Source organism: Drosophila elegans, unplaced genomic scaffold (assembly GCF_018152505.1).
Source record: "Drosophila elegans isolate 14027-0461.03 unplaced genomic scaffold, ASM1815250v1 contig_183, whole genome shotgun sequence".
Taxonomy (NCBI): Eukaryota; Metazoa; Arthropoda; class Insecta; order Diptera; family Drosophilidae; genus Drosophila; species Drosophila elegans.
Genome location: NW_024545550.1, coordinates 8,173,826 through 8,200,396, shown reverse-complemented (window position 1 = coordinate 8,200,396; position 26,571 = coordinate 8,173,826). Strand labels below are relative to the sequence as shown.

The following is a 26,571-nucleotide window of genomic DNA, read 5'->3' as shown; positions in this document are numbered from 1 at the left end:
CTAAAGCTTGGCTCTAACATTGGCTTGCCTTTTTGAGTGGTCATGGTTCTATATCTCGAGATGAGGTTCTCTCTATTTAAGTATATCTTGTTTAGTAGTCTAGTATTTGGAAACTTGAAAGTAAAAAGGTCTAGTACGGATATTTCTATCAGAATCTGTTCAAATTGAAATCGTTTCAACAACCTTTAAATTGGTAATGGGGCAGATGTGCTGAGACTGAGACTGAGGCAATGTCGAACGAAAAGCAGCCATATCGTCTTACTCTTATCATATCTCTAGACTCTGAAGAGTTATGAAAGTGGTCAGTTACACAAAAGAAATAAAAGATTTAGATTAATACATAAATATGAAATTAAAGCTAAGAAAAAGTGGATACAAATGTTGTTGCCAAAGGTTTATCATTTATACAAAGGTTTGGCATGGTTTTATTTTGCTGTTTCGGAAAGCCTTTAAAGCTATAAACTTGTAAATAATATTCGAGTTCTCATCAATAGAATATTTGATTTATAAGTTTAATTTTTAAATAAAATAAAATGTCCAAATATAAACTTTCTTATCATAAATTAAAGAAAACAATATAAACATTAAAATGAATTAAAGTACAATTTGCTGGCTTTCCATAACCATCTGTTCTTAAATCTTTGTTAAAGTGGTTAAATCAAGTATACCCTTTTTTTAAGAAAGAGAAAAAAATTATATAGAGACTTTCTACTAGATGTTAGTATTTAAAGAGTTAGATGTTGATTTGGATATTCCTTTTTCAATATTTGGCTTTGCTCTTTTTCTTTTTGGTTATAAACTTATAGAAACGATTAATGGCTAACTGACAAAATATTAATCTAAAAATACAATCAAGCTCGTTTCATGTGTGGATGTTGAGGTGTGAGAGATGGCGATCTAATTTGATCCGATCCGATCCGATCCGATCTGATATAGTAGGGGTTCGGGTACTTGGTGATGGTCTTACGGCTAGAATTGCAACTGGAAATATGCGTTTTTGCTGGCTAATTGGGTAGTGAAGTGGGGGATTTTCACTTTCACTTCTTGCTGTTTCCATCATTGGCCAACAGCAGCTCCTTGGCCTCCTTCTTCCCCCGTTTCTTCTCCTCCTTGGCATGCAGCTTGGCCAGACGCTCCTCCTCCTTGGCCAGTCGCTTCTCCTCCTGCCAAAAGGAGAAATGCAAAATGAATAACTTTGTTTGCATGCAGTGGAAATCATAAACAAGAAAATCGGAATCACAAGCGTTTTATGAGCCTCGTAAGTTTGGAAATTTATGCTTAACGGGCACAAAAGGAGAGCCCCCCCTCACTTCCCTAAGCCCTTTCGGCCGCGATTAATGAAAAACTTTTCCAAAACAGTTGGCAGAATGAAAAAAGGGGAACGAGGCCAATTACAAACAATACAAATATGCACAGCCTGGCTGAGGGGCTCGGCGGGGAAAACAATGCATCTCCAAACAAAGAGGAGCATGGGGTCTACTAAAGTCAGCTGCCATTTCACCCACCTTCCTGGCTTCCTTCTCGGCCTTCAGCTTGATCTTTTCCTCCTTCTTCTTGCGCTCAACGGACTCGTTCTTCTTATTGTCAGCCTTCTCTCCTGGAACAAAATATAGCTTCTTTTAATAATATATTATTAATAATCTAAATATATAATGTACATAGGGATAGAACTTTCTAAATTGTAGGGGTGCAATAAAATTTGCAGACTCCATTGAAGTTTTAAAAGTGCAATAACGCCAATAACGCAATTACAAAACTAAAAACTTTATTTATGGTTGATTGCATAAGAAATATATATGTTTTATCAGGAAAACATTGATAAAATAAAAATATAGAAGTTTTGAAGAACATTTAATTAAGTTTTAAACATGTTTTATACTCAAACTATGCGGAACATTAAATTATGAACACAAAAGGCACTAACAGAGAAAAGAGCAAATAATTTCAATTTGGTTTAATTTCTGTACAGCAAAATGTATAATAATTCCTATTATGTTAATCCAAATGAAAACTCACTCTGATTGCTGGCGGCGGAGAAAAGCGGAAAACTGCGACTGGAAGAGCTTGACGTGGGCTTGGGATTGCCATTGCCGGCTGGGCCGTGTCCAGATCCACTTCCTGTTGATCCCGAACTGCCGGCAGCAGCACATCCTGCAGAGGCCCTCGAGCAGCCTGCTCCCTGTGGAGTCGACTTGGAGGCAGTGCCAGTGGTTTTCCCCTGCGGAACAGAAGCTGGCAACTTCTTGTCCTTGGGCATCACGTAAGCGTTTTTGGGCAGCGAGTTCTTCGAGGTCAGCGGGCAGATCTTTGCCCCGCCCGCCTTCAAAGGGGGCGGGGCCAGTGCGGAGCAGCTCAGCTGGATGTTCATGGGACTGGGCCGACGTGACGGCGGCGGCGATCCGGACTCCCTGAGCAGCGGAGCCAGCTCGTGGGCACTGGACTTTGTATAAGTGGAGTAACTGCAAGGAATAGAGTTCCTTAATCTCTGGAAAATTCTTTAGACATGCACTGCATTACAACCTATCACGAACAGCTCAAACAACTTATGGCTAATATTTCTGGTCAGGCAAATATTACAGTCTTATTTTCAATCAATTTTAATAGCTTCTTTTAAATAATTAAGGAGTTTTGGTATTTTTAAAGTTCTTATAGGCAGGAAAGATTGTCAATAATAACGAAACAAAGTTCTCTTAAGAATACTATTAACATATAAAATTTGCCAATGATTAAACAGGCTTATACATATTTAAGAAAATCTGTCCATCAAGGACACAAATCCCATCAATGCAAAGGTTGTGCTACTTATGCCCATGATTTCAAGGGCATATAATTCCCTTTATTTGGATTAAATAGCTCATCTTTTTAATCTTTAACCATAGGTATTTGATTTGAACATTTTTCAGTAAGCTAATTTACTCGATCTGTTTTGCTGAAGAAGGAGTCAAAGAGCTCTTCAAGTAAGTGAAGTAAGTTACTAATGTGTAGGCTTTGAACTCACCGAAATCTGGGATTGCTCACATGCACGGGCGAGGGATGCGGCACCTTGGCCGGACTGCGGAACTCCTTGATGGGCGGCAGGCGGTTCTGGATGTCCATCAGTCGGTTCTTCACGTGCCTTCGACCCGGATACGTGTGCGTGGGCGTCATCATGCCGCTGGTAACGTTTCCATTACCGTTTCCGATTCCGATTCCGCCCGTTCCACTGTGGCCACTTCCGCTGGAGGAGGAAGCGGCGGATGCAGGCGTGGAGGAGCAGTTGGTTAGCACATGCAGTGGTTTCCTGGGCACGGCTCCAGAGCAGCCACTGGGACAGCCACCATGATGCGAGTGCGAGTGCGAATGCGAATGCGAGGAGGTCCCATTCTCCCTCGGCGAAAGGGAGGATCCCGAGGATGCCGAGGGAGTGGGCGAGGCCAAGCCGTGTTGTGAATGATGGTGGTTGGTGGTGGGCGATGGCGGTGCCAGGTGATGGGAGCTGGAAGTGGAAGCCACGGCCGGCGAGGCCGGTGAGCAGGGACCGTTGCTCGATATGGAAGACGTCTTGGAGTAGTGCGAGTAGCCGGAGGCCGACGAGGCCGCCGATCCCGTCGAGCTCATTGAGTACAGGCTGTCCGACTGGGAGACCCGAGCATGGGCTGATCAAAAATACAATGATAAACATTTTTTATTAGTTTCAGTATCTTTATATTTAAATTGTGTACAAAACTAAGACAAACATAGGAACTTATAGCACTGGCTGTTGGATTTTGAAAGAACAAAGAATTATCTGGGAACACTTAGAAATCATACCAGAGTTTAAGGTCAAAAAACAGGTTCAAAACATTTATTACAATTTTATTTTTACCTACTATATCATATCTAAAATTTTTGGTTTTACTTTTTACAATTTTGCAAAAAAAAAATGTTGTACCTAAACCTTACAAATTTTATATTATATATTTAAATTAAATATAATATCATAATATTGAACAAAATGCATATTAACTTGCATGATTCATTATTCAAAATATTTGAAATTGAAATTACTGGATTTAAATTTGTCTTATTTGTTTTACTTGCATTATATTTAAGTTTACAATGGTTTAAATTTAAACTAAATATTTTGAATATTGTTATTGTGATATAATATTTACATAATTAATATTATTAAAAACCTCGATGGATAAAAAATCAAAGCGAAAAATATTAAAATGAGGTATTAAATACCAGTGTGGGCTGATCCTCCTCCGCGGGGCGTGTAGTGGTGCGGGTGGTGCCGCCCCACCGTCGACTTGTGCAAAGTGGGCTGGTGGAACGAGTGGTGCCCGCTGTGCGCATCGTTCATCGAGTAGGAGCTGGCGGAGGGAACCACCCCGCCGGCGGCCACTCCGGCGGAGGCCCAGCTCTTGGCGCCCATCGAATAGCTGCTGGCCGACTCCTGAATGCGCCAGGTGCCCGAGGACGAGGTCAGCCGGTTCACCCGTGCCCGGCAGATGACGCAGCGCAGGGGCAGAAGCCGCTGAGCCACCGCACTCTGGATCGTCTTCACAAAGCAGCGCCGGCAGACGACGCGGTGGCCACACGGAGAGGTCTGCATGGTGGCCCGCGCGTTGATGCAGATCACACACTCATCCTCCTGCGAAGTGGGCGGATCCGGTTCACTCTCCTCCTCCAGTTTGCTCAGCAGCTTGTCCTGAAAGCAAAGATTTCATTTGTAAGCCCTTAAGTACGCTGCGAATTTTGTTAATAATTCGTTTGTGTGTTTTCAGCCATAAAGTATGCATGTGGCAAAGCATAATCTTAACTGAGACTATTATGATAAATATAGTGAAACAGTATTTTTTATTCTCCAAAGCTGATAAGCTTATTAACAGCCTTTTTCTCATTTCTTTTTAGAGCTGAAAAAAATTAGTAAAATTTCAGGTTGAAGGAAAAAATACTAAAAATAGTAAGCTTAGAAAAAAAGTGAAGACTTGCTTTTTAAAGCTGGTAAGATTATTAAAATTTAACTGTCATTTGCTTTTTAAAACGTTAAGCAGATTTTGTCTGCTGATTAAAGCTGGTAAGATGATTTAAATTTAATTGGACAGAAGTAAAGACAGCACATTCACTCATTTGGTTGCAACTGTCTAAAAGCTTGTGGTAATTAAGATATATTTGCGACAGTCAGAAATTATGGTTTATTATGGCTTTTAGCTTAGCTGCAGCTAAATTATCAGAAATGTTTGTCATAAAAAAGGATAGCTTAAGAAATATTTACGGCAGTCCGAAATGTCGGCTTATTATATCTTTTTGTTAAGCTGCATTCTAATTATGAGTACTGCTTAAAATGCTTGTCATTAAAAGAAAAATAGCTTGAGAATTAATAATTTAAACTACATTTAAAATTTAAATACACTTAAAAAAAGGATTTACAATGTTTGAAAGCAAAAGGTTAAGTTCAGCGGCATTGTGTGAAGTGTTTACTACCACAAAATAAAGTGTTTATCTTTGAAAATTGCTTGTGGGCTAGTTATCAATTAAATTTAACGCCTCTTATATTATTACAAATAACTAAGAATTAGAGAAAGTTAGGCTTTAGTTGGACATTACGCTTTGGATTAACTATTAACTATTTTTATATGTAAATAATTATTTATGACACTTTGTATTTAATTTTACTGTTTTTTAAATGTTTTTCTTGCCTGAATGGGAGGGCAATAAATAGTTGCCTAAATATATTCAGTATTTCATCGCAAACTCACAAGCAGCTGGGTAATATAAATTAACCGAACAGTAGGGAAGATATTGACCTATTATAACGACAGTTTGGCTTTCGGCTGCTTAGCTGTAAATGATCGCAGCAACTTCCAAGGCCTTTGCCAGAAGCCGTTTGACATGCCCATAAAGATCAGGCAAAGTGTCTTTTGCAGCCGACACTTCAAACAATAAAAATGAAATTTTCAAAATGCTAAATTAGCAGGCGATTGCATTGCCTAACGGTCTAAATTCGTATCGAATCAACGAGTGATTATGCAAATTGATGAGCTGTGTTTTGCATTGTTTTTGCCCGTGTTTGTATCTCAATCTGAATATCTTTCTGTCTGCATAGTCTTTATAGCCTTCTGAGGTCAGTTTGGGTGTTCGACCTCAGGCTGACAGATCAGATCGTTAAACATATGATACTCGTTATTGATTTCGAATCTTTCCACTTATAAGAACTACCCATTGTTGACCATCCCCTTTGGGTAATTAATTTTGTGAGTCAGCAGCTTTTTAAGCGCTGATTGAATGAGCTGGTTAACGATCGTATTAAGCTATTAATAGTTCATACGGCTATTTTTGGAAACTGCTCCCTTTGTTGCAAAAAGCCAATTGTGTTTATTATTTGCGGGCCATAAATTGTCAATGGTTGAGGAAGTATTTTTATACATATATATATATTTTCATTTTCTTTTTTTGCCGGTCGACTAATGGTTTTGCTCTTGATATAGAACCTAGAACACAAGTACTCTTGGCTTTCCTTGACTGTGTGGTTTTGAAGAGGAGCCTTGCACTTGATGGTTTCCCAATGTCGCTTCGTAAACCGTGCAAATTGTTCGCCTTCTTCGGTTTAATTGCATATGTGTAAGGTATACATTTAATTAGTATTTGGTGGCTTATGCAAGCAATGGCAAATCAATCAAAGGTTTCATTGGCAACCGCAAATGTCCAAAGAATCTTTTTGTAATTATCTCCGGCCATCTGTAACAGCAGCTGGGGATTTCTGGTTGAGTGGTCATGGGCTTGGCGACCATCGTGAATGTTGTCAAAATGTGGAAGGGGGTTTTTCTCTTGTATTTCAGGGTAACATTTAATGTTTCTGTTTTTTAAACTTATGCAGTTGTTTAAAAATACACCTTGTTTCAATACAAATTTGACTTGTATGTCGTTTTGAAATGTATACCAAACATTTAAAACATGTATACTCTGGTAAATAAACATAGTAGGTTCATAAATTTTTTAATAAATTTAACATTTTTATCCATTAACTGAAATATTCGAATATTAAATCATGCAATTAAATGTGCATTGTATTTAATATTTAATATACAAATTTTGAACTTAATAGTGATAATATTCCCCTTAAGGCGCCACTGGATTCGACGTATTTATCGACAGCTGAGACAAAAGCGTAAAAGCCGCGAAATCGCACGCCCGCATTGAAAATAATTTCAGAAAATGTTGAATCGAAGTTTAAATGCCCTCACTATATTATGATAATCAAGCTCTTCGTTTTACATTGAAACCCTGCATGTATTTAGTGTGATTAATTAACAACTCAGCGGCATACTAATAACCTTCGGAAAAAAATAAGATCTGATCTGTAAGGGATGGGTAGAAAAGCCCCACTGACATAAGCTTAATTAATTTTTTTATTGGGTTTAGGAAACGAAGAATATATTTTCAACTTAATTTCGAAGTATGGACTACTAAAGAAGAAAGAATATTTAAATATTCTTGTCAGCTTACACTATCCATATATAACGATTAGTTTTCAATATGTATGCCCCTTTGTGGCTGTCGGATGTTGGATGTTTTATTCGATAGAGAGGCGATAAGTGAATTGAAACGGAAAGTAGCATCTGGTCAAGGTGAGCCGCCTGTCAGATGGATCCGGCTGAACTTTTGGCTTGCCTTTTTCCAGGCAAAGATCGCCTGGGTGGGCTGCTCATTTCGAATGCCCGACATGGGATGGGTTGTGGGTGGTTGTGGGTGGTGTTGGACGCGCGTCAATCAGGAAACTGAAAATCTATTTTACGATCTTGGCCGGCACTCGCATGCCTGATTAACTCATTTAAATACGCAACGCATTATAGCTTACAGACGCGCTAAAGTTTGTTGCCTCAGTCTTTCGTTTTAGGGCCTCGCGAATTCTGTTTATCAGATTGGCAGCGACGGGGGCAGCGTCGTCGACTGCGGCATAGCCAGCGGTAGAGGCAGTAAGTCTAACTTGGCGGCGGATCGGGAGTTCCGATCGTTCAGTCCGTATTCACCGCTCGTCAAGAACAGATCGTTTTACTTATCGATCGTACTATAATCGCGATTTGTGTTAGCCAAGCAAACATAAAAAAAAAACATATATATCAAATGCGGAAACCGATTTGAATGTTGCTTTTCGCGTACCTAAGTGAATTGGAATAGCACGCCCAAAATTGAAGGGGTTCATTGTACCAAAATCGCCGTAGTTCTCCAAACTCAATATTTAAACTAATTTACTGTGTTTGCCATGGTGTTACCGGCCGCCTCGACATTATGCAATGTATTTACATTTCTGCTTGGTAAGTTGAGAAACCGAAAGTGGCATCTATTAGCATTGATTCTGCCTCAATGTCAGCTGGAAAATCGTGCCCCAAGTGGGCGGTTTGGGGCGTCACTATTCACTGTACACATAAGTTCAAGGCGGAGTGGCTTGTAAACCAAACAATCCGACGTCTTTGTTGATACGCGCACTCAAAAGATTCAATTGTTGACCATCGGCAATGTTTGGCTTGGGGTAGGTCAGCTCAGATGGCCACTGAGCCGTGAAGGAAGGCTCATGGAATAAAGGGGTGGGCTATCCACAAATATATTTACTGGCCAAACAAATCATCAATGTATCGCATATCCATTGTAAGGTCCCCTCTTTATCTTATTTAGATCATTACGAGCGGCACTTTACGACATTCTTAATGGCGTTAATCACACCATTTTCAATGTCAGTCGGGAAATCACTCGAATACTATAAGCATAATGCCGGTACCCGTAAAGTTCTGAGTGCAACCATAACAATCACCATGGTTTAAAGCCGCTTATTAACTGCCAGCCATATGTACGTTTAAAGCCAGAAGCGTGATAATTAAAAAAGCAGAAATACAAATTAAATGCATGGCATGACGTCGCGAAACAAAGTGAACACAAAGCCATGCAAAGCAAAACAAAGAATACGAAAAATAAAATAAAATAAATGGCAATACCACGGAACATTCCTCATAAATAAGCGCGACAAACTCTTCCGCCCTGCAGCAAAAAAATCAACGCAGCCAGCACATTTACATAAATAAAAGATGTTTAAGCTACATACATAAAATTTGGAGTAAGATTAAAGCAATAAAATGGACTGCGAAAACGAAATAGAAATACTCTAACTTATAATTAGGCAATTATAACTATTTTTTGTGTCTAATTAATTTGTTTTGTACAATAAAGATTATCGCTGTATTTTTAAGGTATATTTCGATTATTTCCTGATAACGACTAGTTATAACATGAAATTATTTTTTTGTAGACCAATAGGAAAGTCGATATTTTAAAATAAACTATACGATCTCATAAAAGTAGTGTTCTTAAAATAAATATTTTAATTCTTTATCAACTAATTAAATTTTATACTAATTTGTGAGTAATATTGTTTATTAAATTCAAAATGAAAGCATCAAAGAATTTTCTGATTTCCTAATTAAAACATTTCTATATCAATTAAAATTAAAGAAAAAAGGTATGAAATTTAATTTGAATAACCACTAAAAATTACTGAAGCATATTAATTTGTGTGGACTTTTTAAAATATCTGGATGATAAGTATCTACAAAACATTCAGGTTAGATCTTAATTTCTAGTACTCTTGATAGAAGACCATTTACAAGTTGTTATGGTATTTTACTAACCGAAACGGAAGGCGATAAGTGGACGGAATTGCAAATGAATCCGACATTGGCTAAGGCCATCGTCATTGTTAGTTGGCATCTAATCAAGTGTATTATCCGTATGCATTCGCAACTGGCGATAAAAATGTGTAGCAAAACAGAAAGAGCGAAAAAGTCTGTATAGTAGAAGGCAGAGCAGCACCATTGACATCCCAATCCCAAAGTGGTTGACCCACTGACTTTATAGTGGTGTTGATGTCTCTGCACCACCACTCACCACCCACCAATCGAACTGATTAAAGTCTTGGCCGTGTGAACATCGAAAACCTGATGGAAATGAAAACTTGTTTTTATTTTTGTTTTTTTGTTGTTTTATGCTTGTGCCTCTGTGGATACGTAACACGCGGCGTATGCGTCACGTGCTGTCTTTTGTGGCCACTGGCACTTGTACATTGGTTTTGGCCCCAGCACATACCATTCCACTTCATTTCATTTAACTCCCCTCAAGTTCACGGCCAAGTTGGGCTTCGTTAGGCCAGTTTCGTTTCGCTTGCGTTTTCTTTGCCACTGTTTTTGTTTGGCTTTTGGTTGGTCTTTGTTGTTACTGCTTGTGATTGTTATTGTTATTGTTATGTTATGGTTATGGCTACCTGGCATTTCGGACGCGTTGCCAGCCAGTTAATGAAGCTAATGAATCAATTAGTCTTGTATTCCAAACTCTAAATAAATTTGCTCGAGTTTGCTGTTTGACAAATTCGATTTCCGCCTGAAGTTTGACCGCATGTTGTAATAAGTTATTTAATGGTTAACGATTTGTTCACAAACGCTTCAGTGAAATATCAAAAAGTTCATATAAGTAAATCTAAATCATGCCAAGTACATTTTTATTAGAATAAATAATTGCCACCAAATCTATGAAACTATTTAAGAGATTTCAGAAATGTAAGGAAATTGTTTCTTTCTTTCTTAGAAGTTATTTAATTGATATAGATTTGCTTGTAAACGTTTTACTTAATTTACATAAATAAACTCAAGCACATTTAATTCAATTTTATAGTGAATTGAGAAATGGCCTGGTAATTTATTATCTTGCTAAATAATGGGCAAAGTAAATGGCTTCAAGACGAAATCCGAGACATTTATTTACGATTGTTAACTTATTTTTAAAATTTCCTTGCGATCATTTTCGAAGGTAGAAAATTCTTTCCAGTACTAATTTTTTAATTTGATTAAATGTTGAAAGAAGTTAGTTGATGCTTAACAATTTGTTCAGAAACGTTTTATTTAAATGTCAAACAATTAATGCAAATCTTATTGAATTTTAAAATGAATTGACCAAGGCAAGGTATATTAGTTCTGGATAGTTAATTGCAAAAAGAAGTTGTGTTAATGGTTAGATACGATAATAATATCTTAATATATCTTATTTAATATTTATTTTACCTAATCTTTATTTAAATATATATAAATTCATGTGAATCTTATTAAATTTTGAAGTAAAATAAGACTTTGCCAAGTAATTTATTATCTAGCTAGATAGTTTCCAAAGAAATGGGTTGAATGAGTTACGAAATCTAAGAAAACTATAACGAGTGTAAACTTCAATTAAAACTTTCTGTATGAAGGGTTGGGGCTGGAGTTCTTTCTCATATTTTGGCATTAACTTATTTTTTATGTTTGCAATATATATTTTTTAATCCCCAGCTGGTTCCCCCATTTTCTACAGCGCCGCTCCGCGTGGATCCTGCTCCACCTGCTGCGCGATTAGAGAGCGCGAGGACATAAAGTTCATGCTGTACACGAGGTAAGCAAACAGCAAACAGCCACCTCTTAACAATCCCAATCCCAATCCCAGCTCATGCATATTGAGGGGCCATCAAAATTGGATTCCATTTCATGCCATTCCATTGCAGCCGGAACCGCAACACTGCCCAAGTCCTCCACCTGAGCGACGATGCCCGGCTGGCGCAGAGCAATTTCAATTTCAATTACCCGCTGGCCATCTATCTGCATGGCTTTTCGGAATCGGCCACCGGCGAAAGGCAGAGCAGCCAGGAGCTAAAGGATGGTGAGTGTGGGGATTGTCTGCCATCTGCCACTGTGAAATTTACCCTGACCATGCCCCATTTTGTAGCCTTCCTGAGAAGGGGCAAGTACAATGTCATCCTAATCGACTGGAGCGCGATGACAGCGGTGCCCTGGTACTCGAATGCCGTCGAGAATCTGCCGGTGACGGCTCGCTATCTAGCCAGGTTCCTGCGATTCCTGGTGGACAAGGGCTATCCCGCCAAGTACATCCACTTGATTGGCTTCAGTTTGGGCGCCGAAGTGGCCGGATTCGCAGGCAAGCAGCTGCAGGAGTGGGGCATCAAGCTGACGCGTATAACGGCCCTCGATCCGGCCCTGCCCCTTTTCGAGGGCAACAGCTCTAACCGCCGGCTGAGTCCCAGCGATGCCCGGTTCGTGGATGTCATCCACACGGATGGAGGTCTTCTGGGCAATCCGGCGGCCATGGGTCATGCGGACTTTTACCCCAATGGAGGACGACCCCTGCAACCGGGCTGTGCCAGACAGAACATTGCCAATAACTGGCTGGGCATCATTGGTGAGTACTAGCTAAGACCTAATAAAACAAAACTTTTCATCGATAGGAGTACAAAATGTTAAATATAGCTTTGCATATACTATTAGGATTAAACAAATCAAAATTTCAAAGCAATATTTAAACGCAAATTCGTGGCAAATTAAATCACAAACCTTTATAGGTATGCTTATTTAATATCGGATACCTGTTAAATATGTTTTTGGCTTAGAAGTGCTGGGCTAAGGTTTCATTAAAACCATTAAAATTTCAGGAAAAATCTACGCAAAAAAAATGAAACAAAATTTCAACGCAGATTCTTAGAAAATTAAACGACAAGCCTATTTCCTTTTTAAAATCAATATTTTGCCAAAAGGGTTAAGTCTTTGTGGTGGTTTTTATTCCCTGATCAAGGATTTTTATTTTCTTAATGAAGAAAACTAATTTTCTGATATTAAAGTAACACGTTATCTTATGTATTTTATAGTTTACTTGCAATTACTTTCTGAGAGTGTTTTAAACAGCTAATTTACCAATCTCCCCTTGCAGTTGGCTGCAGTCACCAGCGGGCCTGGGAGTACTTCGTGGAGAGTGTGGGCCAGCCCCGGGGATTCCCCGCCCAGCGTTGCGAACCCTCCGAAATGTTTGGCGTCTGCCGGGAGCCAGGGAGCGGCCCCGCCCACATGGGCATGGGGGCGGATCCCAGGTGAGTTTGGTAATCGCTCAATCTTCGTAAAAAACCGTCTGATGAGCCCGCTTGCAGGATTCGTGGCAAGTTCTTTCTGGATACGAACGATGCCAAGCCATTCGGAAGGAGCAGCCGGCCGAGGGCAATTGTCTCGCTGGCTCCTCGGCTTCCCATTGCCTACAAATTGCCACCTAATGCCACCAGGCAGCCATCTGTCAGTGGGTGGGCTATGGGTCAGGACGAACAGGGCGAACAGGACGAGGACAACAACGCGTTGAGCAACAACATTGACAGGTTCTCACTGACGTGACGGCATTTGCACGGTTTTCGATGGATGCAGAGATGCGGGGATGCAGGGTGATTACCCATTTCCCAAGAGTGTCCTCCAGCATCGGTTGAGATTTATGTGGGTGCCCATTGCCCGTTGCCCATTGCCACTGCTCCATGTTGCAGTCGAGGGCAACAGTTCTTGTGATCTTTCCTTTAAGTATTTCTAGCACGTAATCAGGGCATTTGTAAGCCCTTAAAATAAATATCCCTAAGTATGAATAGTTGAAACGGGGAAATGTTTGATAAAAAGGAAATTGGAAAGTATGCTCAAGAGGGCTTGCAATCATGACTAGCAGTTGTCTTAAAGTGGTTAACAAAATGGCTTACTTTAAAGATATAAATCAAATATTATTAGATGTTCTGGTTAAAAACGGTAATTGAAGTATTTAATACTCAATTTAAATAATTTTTATGAAGTATTCAATTTTTAAAGAACTTTTTCAATTGAGTATTTGACAACTTGATATTGTTTGTTGAAGTTTTAATTTTAATTTAAAACATTAAACTTTAACATATAGCACTTAACAATAATTAGACTCATTTTTAATCTAAAATTCTCAACAAAAGTTCAAATATTTTAGTCATTAAATCATAGAATTTAAATCATAGAATTCCAATTAATATTATTTAATTAAAATATGAAATAAAAAATGTTTAATTCAATTGAAATATATTTATTTAAGCTATTAAATTTGTTTATCAGTGTATTGCAAGGATTTTATGTCTTATGGCAGCTAAAAAGTTTTCTCTTAGAATTTTAAAACCAAATTCAAGTATGTCAAACAAAAAGCTTCATATTGTTCCCTCTTTAAACATCATTGAAAATTCAGGTAGCAACGCAGAACCTTCGTCATACCCAAAAAAAAAAAATGGTATAAAAAAGGCAGCGCCAGAGGAGGCCCAATTTGCACACTTTTAGCCGTGACTCATCATGACAATCGCTCTAAAAGCGAGTAATTTAATTTAGTTGCCCCAAACCCTGCGTCAAGAGCCGAGGGACATGCAAAGTGGATACGCCTATGACGCAAGGAGAAACCTTAGAGAAACACCCCAAATATACATGTATACAAAGCGAAATATTAAGCATACGCACCGAGGACAGGGCGAAAAAAGCGAAATTGGGCTATTGCCTGCGCAATTAAAAAGTAATTAACGAATAATGCGCGGCCAGGGAGACGCCTTCCTTCGCCACATGGAGTGCAAATTGTTTATTAACTTCGGTTGCAGCCGCCGCCTGTAATTATGCAAGGACTATAAATGGAAAAAAAATGAAAAAACAGGACTGCAAAGGAGCAACAGAAGCCATACAGGACGTGGGCCATAATGTGCAATGAACGTCGGAGCTCATTTCACAAGCCATCGCCTAACGAGCAGCGGAAATGGCGGCAAGTTGGGAAAGTTCGGGCAGTTGGGGCAGTTTTGGGAAGTTGGGGAAATGCAAGTTGGTGGTGTGGCCAGCCGGAAGGGTAAATCGGCCTCTCGGCTCGGGAAAATGAAGCCCCATATGCCGGTTGCATTATTAATGAGCCACAATTTCGGCCAACTGAATGCAGATGCAATTTCCCCATCACTCATCGCAGCTACACCGCCTTTCGAACCGCTCAATGATTTGTGAGTTTTAGCTTTAGTTCTCCAGGTCCCCAGTCGAGTGGCTTTTTGGGTCAACTGCAGATGGCCGAGTGCCTGTCGAATTTATATTTAATGGCCAGGCCAGGCCTTGATGAGCGGGCACATCTAAATGGTTTTGGTCGAATCGATAAAGAGTTGCACAATCCCTGGGGCAGAAAAAGCCCCGAAAAATGACCGCGATGAAAGTCCCTGTCAGATTGGTGTTTCAGGTTTGAGTAATTGGTTGTTAAACTTAATCTTTTTTTACGACTCTATTATTTCCATCAAAACGGAAATTCTAGTTAAGATTGCTAGTTTAAATGGGCAGTAAATGTTTTTTTTCCAAATTAATTGGCTTTGAATTGGCTTTGAAGGTGCGGCTTAAGTTTTGCTAAATATAATATAATAATCTTCAAATTAATATGAATAAATTGAGTTTTTTAAAAAATTGTTAATAATTGAGAAGAAAATGTTTCCTAACTTAATAATGTTACTAATTTTTCTAGCCACCATTTAGGGGTTTATAAATATTCCAGAAGGAAATACCCCAGTTGCCTAATGTCTAATGCTCGAAAAATTTAGCAAATATTTCCAAGGAAAAATAGGGCTATAAAGTCTAGGGGATTTATATAAATACCATTCAATTTGCCTATTGAGCAATCAAATAAATTCAGTGTGATTGTGCACTCACTTATTTCCCTTCGTAATTTCCAACGTATTTCAGTCCGACTGTCAATTATGGACATTTTCGCGGCGGGTGGCCAGGTAAAAGTAGGCCAATAATAAACACACTCCCTACTTCTTACACTTTACGCCTTGCTTAACCCCTCGCTGCCCCCGTGTCCCGGATTTCGCCCCTCTCTATGGTTGTTAGGCATGCCATGAAAAACCAGGCGACAACTGCGCGAGACACGTGCGAACCACTCACTGCTGACTCACAAAAATGTGCTGGCTGGTTAGGTATAAGGATGGTGATAAGGATATAGGGGGATTTTACTGCGTTCGAGGAGAAATTCCTGGAGCTGTCAATGAGCAGTTGCTGATTGATCGAGGTTGGAATTGATTATTAATACCGTGACTGGTCTCTGTTCTTGTTTGCTCCAAGTTGAGCACATGTGTGTATTGAGACAGTAAGTGGAAGTGGAAGACGGTGGCACTATTCACTCGGTTAACCAAACAAAGGTAGGGTCAATGTAAGGGTCTGCACATTAATCTAACACTGATCTAAAGTAGCTTTAAACACGCCATTTATAACAGACAAAAGTGGGTGAAACAAAAAAAAGCAAAGAAAGTTCTTGTTGAATTTATTTTTTTTTTAGCTTAAATCATGGAACAGTTTATTTTAAAATTTGCAAAGAAATATGACTAATTATTTTTGAAATGTATTACCATGTTCTGCATAGTTTCAAAATGTTTTCCAATTTTTATAATGTTGGTACACCATTTATAACTTTAATTAGCTTCGAATTAAAATAAATAAAAAGTCTCTTAGAGTGTTGTATTCTGAAAATAAACATCCTTAACTTGAAAAAACTGATGATATCTCTTTGTTCTGTCAATCGGTAATTTTATTTCAATAATTTTCCAATGTCCCTGTAGCTCCATATATACAATTTAATAGCATTTGAATTTGTAAAAATATACTTTTAGATAATAATGCATACTTTCAGCATTTATTACATATATATTTTTGCTAAGTTTGAGCCGAATCTGTTGCCACACTTGTTTTAACCACTCTAGGTACTTGACACCTGAAAGTAGGTGACCCCATGTAACATAATCCCCTAACAACAGCTTGCATGTACTGCAATCAATCAGTCAGTTAGTCAATCTCTCAGTTTTCGGCACCTGCTGCTGGCTTAAAAGGAAGGGAAAATTAATTGAATCGATAGAGGGTTTCACCATTTTCCCTCAGCGAATCTGTCGGAAAGTGCTGGCATATAACTTTCCTGCTGATGTTACTGTTGTTCTTTATTATCGCGCCGCTGCACTTTCCTTTTCGTGCACCGATAATTGCGAAGTGGAGGCAACAATTCCATTAAGTTCTGCACAACGACGTACCCCATTTTCTTCATCCCCCTCCCCCCACAATTTTCCCACCTAAACCCCCATTTTCCTACCCATCCCGCAGCTCGTGACTTCTTTATTTAAGGCATGCTCGCCGGGAAAACATTGTTAAGAAGAGAAATCGCATTTATAACAGGCATCGTTTACGTGTCAGTGAGTTTTCGTAAGTGTAAATGTATGTGTTTCTTTTCCCAAGCTGCCGCTAAGTGAATATATTGCATTTAATATGCTCTTCATGTCACATAAATCCAGCGATTTTATGGTGACATCTTTATAGCGGCTACCAAGGAAAATATGGGTGAAATTAAATCTTTAAGAAGCTCTAGTTCTCGCTGCTCGCTGCTAATTGCCGGCCACATTAAAAACCAATTATAAACCATAAAAGTCAAATCAAACAATATGTGTGTGCGGGGAGAAATGGCTTGTCGACAACTAATTGGGGACAGGCAATCTACGTCGGGGCTTGTATGGGCTTCCAGGGAGTGCTCATCCTCCGCCTGCCATCAATTGTCAGGCTCTGGGCTAATTGCAAACCTCTGGCCAACACAAACAGGCAACAGCACAACAAACCCATGAGTGCAGCTGCTGGGCCCCAGCCACAATAACAACAAAAACCACAGGAGCACTGTACAAATTTTGCCGAAGAACACCGGAAAAAATATAAAAATACATCAGAAGTTTGGAAAGATATATTTGCAAATATTATATGTTCAAAATAAATCAAAACATTTATTCCTTACCGAAAATAAACCGTGTACTTAAATATTCCAAAAATATGTTTAATTATTTCAAAAATCTAAAGAAAGTTATTTGCAAATGTGAGAATAAATTTTTAATAGAGGCAATTAAAAACTCTGATTAATAATGATTGCAAATTTAGCCTTTTAATAGTGACAGTTAAGTCTTCCGAATTTTCTTTCTCTGCATCATAGTTGTTTGCCAGCAATACAAAATTATGAGAAAAGTGTCAAATTTAGCAACTAGACACATGTGGGCCAGGATGTGTGGGCGGTGGGTGCTAGATAGGTAGGTGTATATTGTAGCTGCTGAGAGTGTAATTAGGGCTTTTAACACAAAAGTGCAAAGTGGAACCGAAGCGATGCCATTTTCGGATGGAAACTCATTGAAATCAAAATGACAGGAGTGGAGGGGAGGGAAGTGGAAGGGGGGTCTAATGCAGTTGAGCAGGTGAAAAGGGGGAATCCCTTTGAAAGTTTCACTTTGGTTATTTATATTTCCAGGGTGCTTTCAGGGCAGCTCATGTGTGGAGCAAGTTGTTTCGCTTTTCCTCGTTTTTTTGTGAATGTTCAGTGGCCGTGGTTGGATCCCCTTTGGCCCTTTTCAGTATATTGAGAAGAGTTCCCGGATGAAGTGTTGAGCTGTAAAGCGATTTTTCCCACGAATATGTATATTTTGTGGAGGATCCATGGAGTGGCGAGTATTTAGTAACAGTTAAGAACCGATTGTTTTTGAACAGAGTGGCCAACAAAAACTATTGCGTTGGGCGCCATTTAAAAATAAATCTCGCCTTTCAATTTATTATTATTTTTCAATTTATTTCGCTTTCGTTTTGGCACAAACAATAAATTTTAATTGAAATTTGCCCTTGGGCTAAAACCGAAACGCATTGCCCAAGGCGTGAGTTTGTGTATGTTAGGGTTTTGGTGGGTGTGCGTGGTGGAATGTGTGTGTGTTTGTGTGCGTGTGGTCGCAATTGTGTTGGTGCATTGGGCCCAGTTCCAATTTCGCATCCGCCCCCCCAGTGTTTCGCCTTTTGCTATATATATTGTACTTTTTCCTGCCACTTTTTTTCGCTGTCCCTGTCGTTTTTTTATTATCTTGCCTGCATTTTTATATATTCTTTCTGGCATAAATGCCGCTCGGCAGGAATAAAACTTTTTGCGGGCTTATCTCTGCTGGCGCGTAATGAAATGTGACAATGGTTAAAGCAAAGAGTTCGGAAAATCTATGAACGTGAGCTTATGTAACTTGCCGGGGGTATTGAACAAAGTGCTTTGGCCTTAACCCATTTAGCATGCCTAAATTTAAATCAGATTTATATGTTAAGTACAGAAGTTTGAATTGTCTTGGCTGAAAGCAGAACACATTTTAAACTTAAAGACTTCTTATTTTTTATTACTCTGCTTGAAATTCTTTTATGGGTTTATGACATTAGACTCTTTCATTAACGTATTCATTGAAGCTCAGAATAAAAATACAGCTATATGGATATTGCTTGAGATTTTTATGGTAATCAGAACACTGTCACATTTGGTTTTAAACTTTTAATTCAAACTATATTGTTTTCCCGATTACTCTCACATTGAAAGAAAAAAATGTTTCTTATATATTTTTCGGCTCTATAATTTTTAGTATGATTTTAAAACTGATTTGGGGTTACACCGAGAATTTCAAAGTTTTTTTATTATCGCCAGCAAAGACTAGTCGTATTTTTTTGTTCTCTGCACGAAATTATGGTTCTAATTCGAAAATCCTTCGAAAATAATTACATATACATATCGTATCGTATCGTGTTCTACATCGTCTGGCCACTCTAAATGCTCCAATCAATGCAATTAAGGTAAACGTCTGCTGACTACACTGAAAACCCCCTATAAATATAGCATATACCCTGATTCTGGCTTGTTTTTATATATATGCTGGTGTGTGCATACTGTATAGTATATTGGTGCAGACATCGCGTGACCTGCGCTAATGCATTGCCACGCCCCAAAAAGGCGGTTTGGGGGGAACTTGGGACTTTTCACAACCCTTTTTTTCGCTGCAGCACGTGATGGCCCAAGGAAATCTGGCAGCAACCGAGCGAACAACAAACCCAATGCGTAAACACTAAAGTTTAATGCACTCTAATTGCAAGGGAGGCGTTGGGGGAAAAATAAAGAAAGGCGGAAGTTCGCAGACGACAAAGGGGAAAGCACACGCTGACATTTTCGCATATAAAGTTGAATATTTCAGGAGTCGGAGGACGGAGGACGTCGTTTGCCATTATCCTGCAGAAAGTTGCGTGTCTGCTGCGACACAAAAGTTCAATTACGTCTTGGAAAAAGGGGGAGTGGAATAAACACCCATCGGATATCCGGCTCCTGCATTGCGTGCCAAATCCAGGGACCTACGAGCGAACTTTAATGACCCATTCCATTTTCCATTTCCCATTTCCCGCTAAATGGCAATGGCTCAGCGGCCATCAAATTGACTAATGCCCGATCTTAATGATTTATTTCGAGTGTCCAAGCCAGGGAAATCGTAAAAGTGGCCAGGTGGCAGTAACAGCTTCTGATTGGCGCCAGGTAAACCGATCCGAACGACACCCTAGACGCTAAGTGTCGAGCACTCAAAACGGAATTACTTTCAAATGCTTTTTGTGTCTGATTTATGGTTGGACGAATCCGCCGGTCGGGTGGCAAAATGCAAGGGCAAATATTTGTGCTGCCTGCTGACCACAAAGGAACAGCAACAGAGAAAGTCATACATTTATCGGATGCACTTTTTGTTACCCTTTAATCTTAACAGAAAGAAACAGAAAGAAGTGAACGATTTAATTTAAATTATGTCGAATTGTGAAATTAGGAGGACAAGAAGCTAGTTTCTGCTTAATTGCTTAGCCAGAATACCTATTTGAGTTATATACTATGTACTGTAGTATCCCATCGAATTTCGAAAAGATTGGTTTACTTTGTAATAAATATGGTATTTTTCATGAATTCAGTTCAAAAGAAGAGGAGTAAACTTAAGGCCGCAACAGGATCCCGCAAAAAATTTTCAGTTTTTTTAAAAATTGGATTTTTGGGCCCAGTTGGTTTCCCCCACCACATCTGAATACACAGAATGGCCAGGAAAACAAATGTTGTCTTTAGTTTGGTTAGCGGTAACTCAATTTTGCTCAGCTAGACAACAAAAACTATTTTATATCTATCCCAAAAGTGGAACAACGCAATTGGTTATGGATATGGTCAATTTGGAAAATTAATGATCGTATGAAACAGATTTTATTTAAGATTTTCTGGTCTTTTCAAGTTCTCTCCAGAAAATCACGTTATAACTTTACTTACTTTATATACATAAAGACGCAAATATAACCTATCTGAGTTTTTTTCTACTTCGTGGTATAGTGCAAGTTCCCAATTTTCTGCTCAATTTTAAGGCCAGCCAATGCCAAGGCAACTGAAAGAAAGGAGCTCAAAAGGAATCCATAGACCAAAACCAAGCCCAAAACCAGTCCAAGCCAAAGCGACTGTTTTGGCATTTCGATGACTAAGCTGGATTTTTGTTCATTTTTTGTTTGTGTGCACGTTGCAAGTGCCAAGTCAAATTGTGCGGTCATTTATTGCTAAAGACCCAAAAGGGGCGTGGTGGGGCGAGAGGTCAAGCGAGATGGAGGCAGAGGGAAAAGGGAAAAGGACATTCGACTGCAGGAACTGCAGCAGTTAATAATCATGTACCAGCTTGCCTACATTTCAATTTAGGTTCAAATAGAAAGGGGCCGGAAAAAAAAGGACAGTCAAAGGGCAGGGCTTGACCTTTGCCGCAGACTGGGGCTTCATTAATTTGCACCTTTTTCCAATGCCGCCACGCCAGGTGACAACTTCCGTCCGCTGTCCTTTCTGCAAAGTAAATTATAAATTTTATTTCTATTGCCTGACCGAAAAAATGTCCAGTTAGAGGTCCTTCTTTGAGGTCTCGCTCTGTGCTTCTCAGTTTTTGTGTTTTTCTGTTTTTTCGTGCTGATGTTGGATAGTCACGCGACCTTTTTCCTTTTTTTCCGGGGTGAGGTTAGTTTTGACAGCGTTTTCCTTTTATCCGCCGAAAGGATTGCCTGCTCTAGCCCATTCCCATTTTTCAGCTCTATTCCCTTTTGCGCCCAGCTAATCAGCTTGTTATATATTATGCGTATTTGCATTAATAACATATCGCGAAAAGGCCACCCCTTTTTTAGGCCCACTTTTTCCGGCTCTCTCAGCACGAAGTAAATGACAATTTTGTCGCTGCATACTTTTGGGGATTGCCAAGTGTGAGTGTGTGCCGCCTATGTGTGGGTGAGCTGTCATGGGTGTGAGTGTGTGTATGGGGGTGGGGGTCCTCTTCTCGTCGGGATTACACGGTCTTAGCCTGGCTCAGCTGGAGTACTTGTGCGGTATGTGTGGGGTTCTTCTGCGACATGTTTATGACCAGGATCTGTGGCTTACTTGGCCTAAACCATCGAATTTCGATAGAGATTGGTTTTCTTTGTTATACATATAGTATTTTTCATGATCTTAGCTTTACTAAGCGCAAAAGGCGAGGCTTTGACCTTGTTAAAAACAAATTCTGTCTAAAACGCCTTTCGTTGTTAATTCAAAAGTTTTAACTCCTTTTGTTCCTTAAACTCATCGAATTTCTATATTTGCTTCGATTTGCATTCAGATTATCTGTTATCAATTGAATCTAATGCCATCCAATTCGAAATTTAACATATTTGGTCTATTCAGAAACTGACTTCAATTTATAATCAACTTATAAAATGTTTATTTTTGAGGCAGTCTTAATCCCACACATTTAATAGCAAAAATATTAGTTTTACAATGAAATTCAATTGCCTCATGGTCAAATGAAACGTTTTGCCAGTTTCTGCTTTTAAGGAGTTAAAATTATTACCATATTACTCAGTTCAACTATCTAAAAGTGTAAGAGAAATTACCAACCAAGGGCCATTTAATTGTAAAAACATTTTTTGAAAGGCAGTCTGGTCAGGCTTTTGTGAATTTTAATGGTGTATAAAAGCATTTTTCGTGTTTTTGGGCATATTAGCTAATGTATCGGTGTATTGGTGTGCGTGTGCCTGTGTGTGTTAGCTGCTTTTCAAGGTCGCCGTAGAGAAATTACAGTCACGCGTCAGATTTTATGCAAAGCAGTTGAGCCCAGCTCACTACGCCAGCATTTTTTGTTCCTATTTGTGCACTTTGCGATTGTTGTTGCTGCTGCTGCTGCTGCTCTTCTTATATAAGTGCCCAAGTGTGGATGTGTGTGTGTTTGGCAAGTGGGCGTGGCTGTCTATGGCTTTGAAACTCATAAATTTCAAACAAGACTCGTAAAATCCCAAGTGAACTTAGCACTTTGCAGTCGGCGTTGCACATTTTGGTCCTGTGGCAAATGCAAATGAGCTGGGCTTTATAACTTAATGTTTTTCCACTACATGGTAGTTCATATGGCTTGTGAACTTAATTATGCTTAGGTTATGGTTATTAAATCCATTCAGAGGTTCTTTTTGGTATTCATTGTCTAACCAAAAAACAACTTTTTAAGAATTGCATAAAAATGCTTTAAATCTTGTACTAAATTTCAATATCAACAATCTTGCTTATTGCTTTTGTGGCCAAGATCAAAAGTATGTATCTCATAAAAGTAGCCAAAAGTTGCGGCAAATGGCCAGAGAAATCTCGATTCTAAAACTTTTCGTTCTCTGCCTTCCTGCTTCCTCGTACACTTTTTATTGACCCTTAAAATGCAAATAAGTTCAGAAGCAACATACACACATGTGAACTAGAGTATAATACAAGTTATGGTGTGTTTTTATTGCCTACTTTTGCGGGCCATGACAAACCGAGCTAAGCCAAGCTAAGCTAAGCTAAAGGCCTCACCTTGTTTTGATGTGTTTGATGGCCTGTGTGTGCCTTTTATTTTTATAACTATTTGCCAGCTGTGAATGTGAGAGGCCGGAGCAAAACGAAAACAAACAGAAACAGCAGGAAGAGCGGCAGCTTAAAAAGGCTCAAGAGCTGTGGGCTTTTTTTTTGGGACTGCCGCTGATGTTACACGCGGCTAATGATGCCCGACTTTCGACTTTCGCCGACTTTTGATAAACGTCCGCCTCTGTTTTCCCGTTTCTCTTCTTTTATTGCGTTACGTTTTATGGGTCGCAGGCGAAGGCGAAGATGCCGAAAGAACCAAACGGGTACATAAACAAAAAAAAGAACATTTTCTGAGAACGAATTTTGTTATACCCTAGCTATCCTATTAAAAATCCAACCAGATTGTGCAAAAAAAAAAGTACTAGTAACTTGGTACTTGTATATTGACATTTATTTTATGAATTTACTAGATTTGGTTATAGTTTTTAAGCATAGCTATCTGCTGGTAGAATTAAATCATATTGCTTAGGCCATGTTTGATTCACAATTCTTAGAGTAGATTTTTTTCATCTGTAGTGCTTCTGTTTTCACCTTTACTCTTTGTATAACAATTTGCGGGTAGAATTAAATCTATGTTGCAAGGTTCTAGCTGTACTGCTTCTTCTTTGTATTTAATTAATTTTTCCTATTTGTGTAACATCACTATCTGCTAGCAGAATTAATTATATCCACAGAAGTTACAGACATCGTAAAATTCCGTCTGTTAATGCTAATCATAAATCCTTTTTTGGGGGTTTTGGCTCTCCAAAATGAATATACCCACCCACCGCTGGCTTGTGAAAATGACTTTGTTTTCTTATGCTCGCCATTTGTACTCACGATTTTATGGTGCAGCGCGGAGAGTTCGCGCTCAGTGACCCGTCGGCTGGCGGCCTCCCGGCGGCGCTGCCGGAACTGGCTATACTTGTAGGCGAGCATCACGCCGGGGAGGGCCAGGGCCTCCAGCGGGGACTTGCGGCCGAAGGGCATCCTCGAGCTTCCCAAGCCTTCCGAACTCCCCTCGCTCCTTGGAGTCCTGCGGATGGATATGGATGGTCCTTCGTCTTTTGGGGTTTCCTCTGCTTCGACTGAGTTACTTGCGGTGCTTTGAGAGATGGCTGGCTGGCTGCTGGCTTTCATACACTTGGCACTTGGCTCGGCCACTGGGACTTCTTTCTTGCTTTGACTTTGAATTTCAGCAGCGTCTCATTATGTAATCCCAACATAGACACGGAAAACACGACACTAAAAGCATTTCGCACAGCACAATTGGCACACTAAAGTCGAGTTTGTATTTTAGCCGCATTCATTTCACATTTCCTTTTCCTTCGCATGCTGTTTTCCGTTTTCTGTTCTTTAAATTGCTGCTGATGAGCTGCAATCAATTTTGCATTCTGGAAGTGGGACTTCGATGAGTGCAAATTTTGGGTGAAAACGAGCGCTTTGATTAAGCCATATTTTACGGTACCCCAAGGGGGTACAATGTAAAAGCAATACACAATCTAAGAGCTAAGAAATTCAAGGGTCCATTTATTTATTAAAATGTTTGCCAAAAACCTTAAGACAAAAAGAAAAGAAGCAAAAGAAATATTTATAAGAAAAATAAATCTTACTGAGTACCGATGTTAAATGACAAACAAAAAATTTTTATATTATATGTTGGTTCAAAATCACCTACTCCCATCTTGTCTTACACGTATAAATAAATAAATAAGTGCCCTGGGGAGCTGCTCTCAGTTGAATCTCGCAGGAAAACATTCGCTTTCTTCCCTGGACAATATTTCACACCTGGCTGACACACATCCATTTGAGAGATGAATTTCGCTCTAGGGTGTCAGTCACCCTGTCACTTTAATAAGGAAAAGTGTCGCGATTTCTTTATAATTCAATGCAAGGCATTACATTTATTTTCCTCTGATCGAAACCGGAATTACAGAGTCAACCGCACAATGATCATTAATTTCAATTACACGTTAGAAAGTTGCACAAAAGCCGAATCACAGGGCTCCTCGGCAACGACACGCACTTGGGTGAATGGGAATGGGTAAATTGGCTGGCTGATTACAAGCTGCCACCCGTAAGGCGGTTATTTATGGTTTATATTCTTCTATATAGTCTGCTCCTGGCACTCGGGGTGAAAATGGCACCGAAACTGAAGGCTGGCCCACGTGCAACTGGGGCCAACTCAGAACGGTGAATGTCGCAGAGCAGCAACGCCAGTTTCCCACGAAACCGCCATGGAAGCTGCGTGAGCCTGACGCAATTTCCAGGCAGAGCAATAGATGTTGATTCCAGTGATTGGACACGTTTTGTTTACGCCAACTGTTTTTGCACGAAATCAAACAACTTTGACCCGAAAAACAGGTGAGTGAATGGCTTGGTAAGGGGTTATAATTGATCAGGAACAAGGCGAGGACCACCACGTTTGGTAATTCGCAGTCGTGCACCTTCACTCGCCTCACGAAAGAATCCTGTCCTTTTCCACGTTACGTATACGCCGCGTATGCCGCCGTATTGAACAACCTTCCCCGTAGCGCCTGCGAGTGCGACTGGCTGCAAGGATTTTCCAGAGCCAATTTTTGGGATAGTTTTCCCACTGGCTGGACGGCGCAAGCGCATTTTACCCATTGCCGGCGACTTCTTGGTATAACAGATTGCGAATACGACCCGTACTCCGCCTCCCTAAGCATGTTGCCAATTTGTTGTCCTGTCTATTTTATTTCCTTATCCCTCTCTCACGTTTCGGAGGGCCAAAGCAAAACGTCATGACACTGCTGAGAGCCGTATAAACAAATCACAAAGTTGGGGGCCCTTTTCCCAACTCATCCCCACTGTTTAATGGATAGCGTCCAGTTTGCCGTTTTGTTGCGGTTTGTCCGCTCGCACAATTGTGTTCGTTCAACTTTATGAGCCACTGTTAATTATGGTTGGCCATTTCCTATTGTTCGACTAATTGTTGCGGTTTTGACTGCGATATACGTGTTTTCCGCTATTGTTGCTTTTTGGGCG

At 39.7% G+C, this 26,571-nt stretch overlaps 2 protein-coding genes across 7 annotated transcripts; one reads left to right on the top strand and one right to left on the bottom strand.

Moving 5' to 3' along the window:
• Positions 1 to 9: 9 nt before the first annotated feature.
• Positions 10 to 26,094, bottom strand: LOC108144553 (midnolin homolog). 5 transcript variants are annotated; one of them, XM_017269530.2, is made up of 7 exons: positions 25,241 to 26,094; positions 24,403 to 24,956; positions 4,207 to 4,672; positions 2,999 to 3,635; positions 2,017 to 2,459; positions 1,506 to 1,597; positions 10 to 1,163 (listed from the first exon to the last, which is right to left on the bottom strand). In XM_017269530.2, exons 2-7 carry the CDS (start codon positions 24,700 to 24,702, stop codon positions 1,038 to 1,040), a joined length of 2,064 nt encoding a protein of 687 aa, XP_017125019.1. In that variant the 5' UTR covers positions 24,703 to 24,956; positions 25,241 to 26,094; the 3' UTR covers positions 10 to 1,037. The 5 variants fall into 5 exon arrangements, with proteins under 5 accessions (XP_017125019.1, XP_017125016.1, XP_017125018.1 ...); XM_017269527.2 differs by having other exon boundaries at positions 24,403 to 25,119; positions 25,257 to 26,094; XM_017269529.2 differs by having other exon boundaries at positions 24,403 to 25,071; positions 25,257 to 26,094.
• Positions 7,966 to 13,778, top strand: LOC108144554 (pancreatic lipase-related protein 2). 2 transcript variants are annotated; one of them, XM_017269533.2, is made up of 6 exons: positions 7,966 to 8,279; positions 11,350 to 11,427; positions 11,537 to 11,691; positions 11,758 to 12,228; positions 12,754 to 12,910; positions 12,968 to 13,778. In XM_017269533.2, the coding sequence occupies exons 1-6, from the start codon at positions 8,254 to 8,256 to the stop codon at positions 13,200 to 13,202; spliced, it is 1,122 nt and encodes a 373-aa protein (XP_017125022.1). In that variant the 5' UTR covers positions 7,966 to 8,253; the 3' UTR covers positions 13,203 to 13,778. The 2 variants fall into 2 exon arrangements, with proteins under 2 accessions (XP_017125022.1, XP_017125021.1); XM_017269532.2 differs by having other exon boundaries at positions 11,328 to 11,427; positions 12,968 to 13,775.
• Positions 26,095 to 26,571: the final 477 nt, after the last annotated feature.